Source organism: Culicoides brevitarsis, chromosome 2 (genome assembly GCF_036172545.1).
Source record: "Culicoides brevitarsis isolate CSIRO-B50_1 chromosome 2, AGI_CSIRO_Cbre_v1, whole genome shotgun sequence".
In the NCBI taxonomy this organism is placed as follows: Eukaryota; Metazoa; Arthropoda; class Insecta; order Diptera; family Ceratopogonidae; genus Culicoides; species Culicoides brevitarsis.
In genome coordinates this window covers 30,813,009-30,822,620 of record NC_087086.1, presented here as the reverse complement: position 1 = coordinate 30,822,620, position 9,612 = coordinate 30,813,009, and the positions used below count along the sequence as shown (strand labels likewise).

General features: G+C 32.9%; 1 protein-coding gene across 2 annotated transcripts; it reads left to right on the top strand.

Moving 5' to 3' along the window:
* Positions 1-2,038: 2,038 nt before the first annotated feature.
* On the top strand, positions 2,039-7,498 carry LOC134829526 (probable peptidoglycan muropeptide transporter SLC46). Of its 2 annotated transcripts, XR_010161919.1 has the most exons (5): positions 2,039-2,762; positions 2,821-4,066; positions 4,140-4,405; positions 7,304-7,379; positions 7,463-7,498. XR_010161919.1 is itself a non-coding variant. In XM_063842620.1 (3 exons), exons 1-3 carry the CDS (start codon positions 2,606-2,608, stop codon positions 4,195-4,197), a joined length of 1,461 nt encoding a protein of 486 aa, XP_063698690.1. In that variant the 5' UTR covers positions 2,039-2,605; the 3' UTR covers positions 4,198-4,748. The 2 variants fall into 2 exon arrangements, 1 of the variants encoding a protein (XP_063698690.1); XM_063842620.1 differs by lacking the exons at positions 7,304-7,379; positions 7,463-7,498 and having other exon boundaries at positions 4,140-4,748.
* The last annotated feature ends 2,114 nt before the right edge of the window (positions 7,499-9,612 follow it).

Genomic DNA, 9,612 nt, shown 5'->3' with positions numbered 1-9,612 from the left:
CTGTTACTTGCGCTCCAGGACAAGTTCTTGGCAAAACAGGCAAATGTGAAGTTCCCACTAAAGTAACGACAAGAGCTACTGTACCTCCAACAAAACCCACTGTACGCTGCTTGCCTACACAAAAATTAGTCGGAGAATCTTGCGTTGAAGTTCCAAAAACAACTGTTAAAGCAACAACAACAACAACCCCAAAACCTGTCACAGTTAAAGAAGGATACTGCCCATCAGGATTCATTCAAAAACCTGATGGCTCGTGCGTTTGCCCTCCGGGAACAGTTCAAAAGGGAGAAAGTTGCGATAAACCTGTTGTTCCAGTAACTGAGAAGCCTGTTGTTCCAACTGTAAGATTCCAAACTGATAAGCCTGTTGTAACAACAAAAGGAACAACGACAAAACCACCAGGTAAGAAATATAAACTAAAAGTGTTTATTTAAATCAATTTCTATTTTAATTCAATGAATTCTCAGCCACATACTTACCGCCTGTGCCAAGAAAGCCAGATTCAGAAAAAAAACCTGATTTTGAAGCTCCTCCATATTTGCCACCTGTAAGTATTCTCGTTAACAAATAAATTTGTCTCAAAAGCTCATTCTCATCGTTCATTCACAGTCTACAACGACAACTGTTCGCACAACCCCTAAACCAAAAGCTACTTTACCTCCAAAACCAAAAGTACCAGAAAACCTAAAACCCGCTGTTCCAACAACGAAAGCTCGTCCCGTAAGTTTTACTTTTCCATAACTAAAAATTAAAAACGTATCAAATATAAATAAATTTTAGCTTACTCCCGTTGTTGATGTCACCGTAAAACCTGTTGCTCCTGTTGTTAAGCCACAAACTCCTCCAAGACCGCCAGCGCCTCCCACAGCTCCTCGTCCAGTTACAACAAAGAAGCCCAATCTCGCTCCTAATCACTATGTCTACGATGCTCCATCAGTAGCGTTCTAAGTTACCAATAATCGTGCGCTAACAAAGCACTGCCATCCAAACTCACGAATTTAAATTTCGTTTGCTTCTACAAAATTTACCTGAAAAAAAAAGTTAATGATATGAAAATCATGAGATTAAAAAAAGAAAAATATTAATAAATAAAAAAAAACTAAATGTAAAAAAAATAAATAAAAAATAAGAATATTAAACATGGATCAAAATATGTTTCCTCTACTAATCGATTGTCGATTTCAATCTCATCAAAAAACTTCCAATTGTGGTTAATTTTATTCCAACCATTAACAAGATATTCAAAGCATGGAATTTAATGAAAACTAGAAAACTTTTTGTTTGTGGAATGAAAATTAAAAGTTGAGTTTTTAAAACCGACTAAACCAGAAAACTTTTTGCTTATTCGTTTTTTCATACAAATAAAGTTTATTTATTGGTTTAGTTAAAAATTATGAGAATCCTTTTCCATTCATGATTCAAAATATGTGTCAGTGCGCATAAATGTATAAATCATGAACCATTTATGGAGACAAAAGACGAGCAAAAAAAGAAACGGATTTTACGACTCAATTTTATGCATGAATCGATTCTTTCTGGATTCTTTCCTATGAACGAATGTCTTCTTATCATTGAAGAAGCGGCAAAAAAATCAAATCAAAACTCATCAAAATAAACGACAGCTTTAAAGTTGATCAACTTTTATTGGAAATGTGTCGTCCGCTGCTATCGGAAGTAAAGTAACTTTTATCGCAGATTTTATTGTTCTATGCAAGGCTTTGGAGACTTTGAAAAAGATGACGAAGGATTTTATTTCGGTAATGAAATTTTTTACCCTGATTTTTTATCTTGTTTTCTTTTTAGAATTTCACATAAAACTGATAGATGACCATATAACGGAATTTGCTCCACAGATGTTTTTGAACGAAATTCTCTCATTCATGATTTCTCTCTTCCGTACTTCGATCGTTCATGCAAGACTTAGAAACACGTACGCTTTACGATTGTATGAGTAATCAACGGGTAAAGAGAAACAAAACAAAGCCATTCACGATCGCTGTCGACAATTTGGTTCCTCAGTAATAAACGAACAGCTGATCGACTTGGAGGTCGTTTCGTCTCTTCGACTATTTATTGCGTGATTATTGATTGTATTTTTTGTCTGAACAATAAAAAACGGGTTTCAGCATAACTGACAAAAAAACAAAGCCAAAGACGAAATTAATCTAAAGTTTTATTATCTCATGAAATTTAATGAGAGTTAAGAATCATCAAGGCCCGATAAGAAATGAAACAAAATATTTACTCATCAGACGCAGTAAGGCATAGAAAATACTGAAACTAATAGATAACAGTGTTGACCGATTAAATAATTCCATACAGAAACAAAAACAAACAAAAAAATTGATCGTGACATTGTACTTTAAAGCTAAACAATGGGTATGGAATTATAGATGAGAGAGTAGTTAAAATATTTCATAAAAAGGTTTCTCTCTCATCTCAGTGTGTTTAAAAAAAGGCGCTTTTTATACGTGACTGCTGTGAAAGGTGTAAATTAATACTTTTCAGCATAAAGAAGTGATTTGATGCGAAACACGCAAGTTGCATCATTAAAAGTTCTGCACTACTAAAAGATAAGCACAAAACAAAAATTAGAACAAAGAACATGATCGAACATCGAAGTACAGACGATGAGAGTGAACAAGTTTCAACGAGCATCAATAATGATGAAGTAGCTCGATTGCCGGTTGAAAACGTAAAACGCAATAATTTCACATTGGAACCTGCGTTGTTTTTGATCATTTTTGCATGGAGTTTGACGAGTAAGTATTTTCTTTTTATGCAAAAGTAATTTTTGTTGAATTTTTGTTTCTTCAACAGCTGCAGTTTTTACGAATCAATTGATGTATCAAGCATGCAAATCAGTATTTCATTTAAATGAAACTACCTGTATCCAACTTGGTACTAAAAATGAGTCAGAAGCTATCGAAAAGACTGAATCCGAAGTGCAGTTATACGTTGCAAATATCTTGCTGGGCAAACAAATTCTGGAAACCATTGTTGGAGCTGTAACCTGTTTGCGTTACGGACCATGGTCTGATTTGCATGGAAGGAAGCCCATTTTAGTAGCTGTTTGCATGGGAGCTCTTGTGCAGTATTTCATCGTCACTATGATCTCCACACTCTCTGACAAATTCCTAATTAACCCATGGTGGTATTTGACAGCTTCATTTCCCGCCGCAATCACGGGAGGCGGAACAACATTGACTTTTGTTGCGTTTTCGTACATAAGTGATCTGACAGAACCGAGTAAAAGAGCTTATAGAAATGGAATCACACAAGCGATAATTCTGATAAGTGTTCTACTTGGATCGATTTCTTCAGGATATTTGAATGACTGGACAAACTCTGATGTAGTATTTGGGGTTGCGACATTGTGTGTCTTCCTGGCATTAGTTCAAATTGTGATCTTTCTACCAGAAACAGTTTCAGATCATAACAGACAGGAGCGGTATAATGACATTGTTCGTCCCAAACTTTATAAGGAAATTGTTCATACACTCATGAAGGAGAGACCCAATTATGACAGAGCCGTTGTTTGGTTTGTACTTGTCGCTGTCGGATTTGCTTCATTCGTGACAGATGGGACAATGACCGTTTTCTATCTTTTTGTGCGTAAACAATTTGAATGGACTATCGAGAACTATACAGCGTATCTCTCTGCTAATATGACCTTTGGAGCAATTGGAAGTATCTTTGCGTTGGTTCTCTTGAAGAAAGCTTTCAAAATGAACGATATCATACTTACGATTTTTGGATATCTTAGTTCAATGGGACAAGCTCTAATTGTAGCAACTGCAAAAACCTCATGGCAAATGTATGTGTCAGTCCTTGTAGGAGGCGTTAAGAACATTTCCTATGTCACGTGTCGAAGTATTCTCACAAATATGGGACCTGATTCAGATATTGGTAAAATCAATGCTTTGATAACTTCAACAGAAGCTGTTTTTCAGTTAGCTGGCGCTCCAAGCTTTACGCAGCTGTATAAGGCGACACTCGATACATATCCAGGAGCTTTTAATTTGCTAAGTGTTTTGGTTTATTTCATTGACGCCCTATTGATCATGTAAGTGTATTTTTAAAAAAAACATATGACAAAGTTGTAATTAATTAATCTTGTGTATTTCCTCATTCCACAGCATCGTTTATGCAATCCAGGCGATAAGTGTGGCATCACCGACATACCGAGAGTTGTGATTTATATGAAAAAATTCTTATCAGTGTAGTCTGTGATATCAATAAGTATAAATATAAATAGTTTAATTGAATCATCGCCGAGTGATCTGTGACCTTGTTGGGGGAAAGTAGTGCAAGAGTGATGGATAGATGTCAAAATATTACTTGAAAAATGTAAAAATAAATTGTCAAAGAGATAAATTGTTGCTGAGAATCAAAAAATTGACTGGTATGACTTCCCAATTGACGAAAATTCACAGAATTATAGAAAACACATATTACGACGTCATTATTTTGACCGAAACATGGCTTCGCCCACATCACCTTAATACTGAAATAACATCTTCAAATTGGAACATCTCAAGACTTGATCGATCTGAATTAATTCTGAACTAATAATGAAGAGTTAATTCATCTAGCATAAAATTTAAAGAAAATATCTATGCTATTATCGGATTTTTCAAGGCAAGATTTTTGATTCGAATCTTTAAACTGACCGCTTTTTGTTCTTGAAAATGTTTTTAAATCAAAAATTAATGAAATTTCGAAGCAAAAGTTAGAAAGTATCCCACTTCTGATGAGAGTAAGAAAAACATTTACTTATTAAAAATTCTGCTTTCTCAACAAAAAATCCCCAGTCCTTGAAAAAAGGTCAGGCCATAAAAAAATCATCATCGATACGGTTTATTATCGTTGTTATCGACAAGGAAATAAAATAATTGACTATTTTGCTAAACCCTTCACTTCACCGTACTCATTTCCAAACACAATTCTCCGTTTGATTTGAGCGACGAGTCAATTGTCATCGAACGAGTTTGATTGGAGGATAAAATACGGCAAGTAAAATGGCAAGATTAGATCTAATACGAGAGATATTTTCCTCCTTTATTGGCAACAGAGGAAAGATAAGAAGACAATTTTAGTTACATTTCAATCAAGACATGGAACAAAAACCAAAGAAGAAGGAAGAGAACGGAAAACAAAAAGTTTGTTCTCAAAATTATTTTATTTGTTTTGTTTTGTGACTGCGACTGTTTAAAAGTTGGTTCACGTATTGTTTGCATCCGGAAAACGGATAAATACGCAGAGGATGAGGGAAAAAGGGACATTCACAGTGAAGAATGTTACTCGGGCTTAATTATTATTATTATTACTGTCTACAAGTTTTCCCGCTCTTCTCCGCTTGCCTGCCTCCCCTCTGACGTTCATCGCGCGCTTTTGGTATCAGATTACATTTTCATTATCGTTAATAAAGCAATTTTCTCTGAACTAGGGTGAACGGCGACTCGCATTCCTTGTACGTAATTGAGGAACAAATCAACGTTGACTGTCATGCCATGCCATTGGAGCATTTAGGAAAACAAACAAACATAATTACTATCTGAGTCGTTACATTAACTCGGATGCCGCGCTCCATAAAAGAAAACTTTTTTGCAAAAAAAGAGAACAATCGAAATGCCAATTATAATTTGAAAAGTTTGTAATTTTATACAAATTATTGCTGTAACAACAATATTTTTCCCGCTGCGGCTCGAAAACCGAAATTAAATTAGGTCGTATTTCAATTAGATTTTCGACTTTTCGAGTTTATTGGGAAATCAGGGAGTTCAAAAAGTCAATCCTGTGAAAACATTCATTGTTTAATTTAGCGAAAGTGAACACATGTTGAGGGTAAGAACGAGGCAACAACGACAACAAAAACATATGAAAATGACATGGATCATAAAATCTTCCGTTCTCCCCAATTTCCAAAGCGAAATGGTTGTGTCTCTGTCTCCATTGCCAGCCGTTAAGCAAGCACTTTAATGGCATTAAATGAGATATTCAGCACAAAATGTTTATTATTTTTAGTAGAAAACACAATGAAAAGGTGAACAGGTGAGTGAGACAGACGAAGAAAACGATGACAATGAATATTTTCTGCGAAAAGGTTAAATGGTCTATTTTGAAATTGTAACAGAATTAAGTTATCGAGAACGAGATCGTTGATTTTTCTACTCAACGTTGGTAAAATATACCTTGACATTAATTTTATCTTAAATAAAAACGAAGAAACATTGAAACTTTAATTTAACTTAAAAATTTCAATGTTTAGAAAATTTAAGAGAATTAACATATTTTTTCACTTAAGTTTCAAAGGTTTAAAATTTTCGATAATTTTTGAAAAAAAAAATAGTGAAAATTTTTAAATTTTCGGCAGTTTTGAGTTGCAAAATGATTAAAAATGATAAATTAGAGCCCTCTGACAAATTTTTATCCATTTGGAGCAAGATTTGACAAAAAATGGCTTTGACACAGTTTTTGACACAGTTTTTGATTTAGTTTTTCTCTTGATTTGGTTTTCAAATCAAAACTATGTCAAAGAAAAAAATTTTTTTTTTCAATTTTTTGGCAAAAAAAAAATAGATTGAAAATTAAATTTGAGCCCTCTGACAAATTTGGTTATAATTTTGGAGCAAGATTTGTCAAAAATAGCTTTGACACAGTTTTTGACATAGTTTTTTTACTCTTGATTTAGTTTTCAAAACAAAACTATGTCAAAGGAAAAAAATTTTTTTAGTTTCAATTTTTTGGCAGTTTTGAGTTATAAAATGATTAAAAATGATAAATTAGAGCCCTCTGACAAATTTTTATCCATTTGGAGAAAGATTTGACAAAAATGGCTTTGACACAGTTTTTGATTTAGTTTTGCTCTTGATTTAGTTTTCAAAACAAAACTATGTCAAAGTTTTGAGCTGTAAACCAAAAAAATTTTTTTCAGTTTCAATTTTTTGGCAGTTTTGAGTTATAAAATGATTAAAAATGATAAATTAGAGCCCTCTGACAAATTTTTATCCATTTGGAGCAAGATTTGACAAAAATGCTTTGCTTTGACAATTTTTTGGCAGTTTTTGATAAATTAGAGCCCTCTGACAAATTTTTATCCATTTGGAGCAAAATTTGACAAAAATTGCTTTGACACAGTTTTTGATTTAATTTTACTCTTGATTTAGTTTTCAAAAAAAAAAAAAAATCATCAAGTGCCATTTCTCAAAAGTCCTAAGAACACAAAATCACTTCCATCATCTTAATTTCCCTCCAAATCGCCTTAAAACACGAAAACTTTTTTTTTTCGTTTGATTCTCAGTATAGCGCAAATAACGAGCTGCCTGCCTGTCAAATGGACTTGGAAACGACAAAAATTATTAGATTAAATGAGAAATGTAAGAAAAAAAATATGATTCCTCTCTCATTTCACGGAGCTTATATTATTATTTTTTTTTCATGAAATAAATTTTCATCGTAGTCATCATCAGCAAGCAGCATCATCATCGTGATCAACGTGACCTAGCGAAAAAAATTGTGATTAAAAAATAATATTCTACGTTTTTTCTGCTTTCGTTCATCACGACGACGACGATGTTAGTTGTATTATGTGAAAGTTGAATGCGAAGCAATATGTTTGCTTTACTTTTTTTTTAGATGGAGGAAGGTAATAAAAACGGATAAAAGGTATTTGAAAATGTACTTTTTTTAATCATAGTCATGAAAATGGAATTTCCTGGATTTAATTTTTATTTTTTTTTTAGGTAGACTCAGGTTTTAAACCAAAATTTTTGAGCTGCGAAATTTAAATTTTGTTTCAGATAGTTACGAGAATTTTGCATCTGAATGAAATTTATTCCCATTTTTGCATGGATTTGCATTAAACACCTGTTAATTTCTCTTCCACAGCTCGAAACTTCTTAATTCCGCGTAAAAAACGCTTATTCCATTCCATTGTCGCCATAATAGTTTTGTCGTAAAACTTTTTAATGCTCGTTTTTTTTTGTGTTGTCTCGCGTCGTCGTTGCAGAATTTTAGTTCGCTTAAAATTGTCTCACAAATTACCTCCTTTTATTATGTGTGGCAACTTTCGTCGTCGTTTTCTTTTCATTAAATTCTCTACGATTTTCCCGCACAAACCAAGTCACAAGTCATTTGCTACAGTTTCCAGCCATTTGAAGCTTTTACTTGAAATAGCGCAGAAGAAGCAAATTTATCACACAATGAAAAATGAACATAAATTTTGGTTCATAAAAAGACAAACGTCGACGATGGTGCGGTAATCTTTAATGGCTTTTAATGGTAATTTAGTCGTTTTTGAGGAAGAATATTTGTGGCAGAAATAATAAATAAAATATGATAACACTTTTGTTTGTACATATACGCATGAAGAAGAAGAAAGAAGGAGGATTGCTTGGAAAAATATGATATTTTCTGATAAATATTTCTTTTCTGCATAAACTTTAGTTAGAGATTTAATTTTCTTTCTCGTTTACAGCGGGAAATTTTTCCGTGCACCAAAGAAAGCAGATGTTTCAAAGTGTCTTGGTTGGGAATCTTTTTACGAGGTGAGATAAAATTATTACAAAAAGTATCTTTTGTGTTCGAGAGTTTTATTATTATTTATTGTTGAATAGTGTTCGAACAAGATTTATGCAGATTTGCCCTTCAAGGTAGATTTTTATCAGATTGTTGTAATGTCTCTATTGTTGCTGCTGATATCGGTTAAGAAAAAAATAAACAGACAGCAGAATAACAGACACTTGTAAATGCCAAAACCTTCAATTTTAGCTGGAGAACCGTGATCTACAAAAGTTGAAAAAATTTTGAAAAATCGGTATGTGAGCCCTCATAATAAGAGGATTTTGACTTAATTTTTTTTTCATCATTTTTTTTTGCTAACATCTTTAAATGGCTCCTGTACATCGGAAACGCAAAATTTAGAAAAAGTCCAAAACAAAAGTTGTTTCTAATGCCAAAACCTTCAATTTGAGCTGGAGAACCGTGATCTACAAAAGTTGAAAAAATTTTGAAAAATCGGTATGTGAGCCCTCATAATAAGAGGATTTTTTTTTCATCAATTTTTTTGCTAACATCTTTAAATGGCTCCTGTACATCGGAAACGCAAAATTTTGAAAAAGTCCAAAACAAAAGTTGTTTCTAATGCCAAAACCTTCAATTTGAGCTGGTGACTTTTGCTTTAAAAAATTTTCGGCTTAAGATTTGGAAAATTTTAAAAACATTTTATGAAGTGATATATTTTCCTTTTAACACTTTTTATCAATTTCTACAACATGTCATCGATTAAGTGCACTTAATTATATGCCAAGACAACAATATCTTCCAAACTTCGAATAAAACTTAAGTTTTAAAGTATTAAAACCGTAAACTTCGCCATTAAAGTGACTTACAAAACTGTTAAAACAGACAAAGTTTACATCAATTTGACATTAAATGTCACTACTTTCCTCTTTTTACTCCATCCAAACTTGATTTTATCACTCATGCAACAACATGTGATGACATGAAAAATATCAGAAAAGTTGACTTGAACGATAAAACTGCACGAGAAAATGCAATTTCTGCAACATTTTATCCATATTTCAATAAAAATAATGAGAAATTTAACAA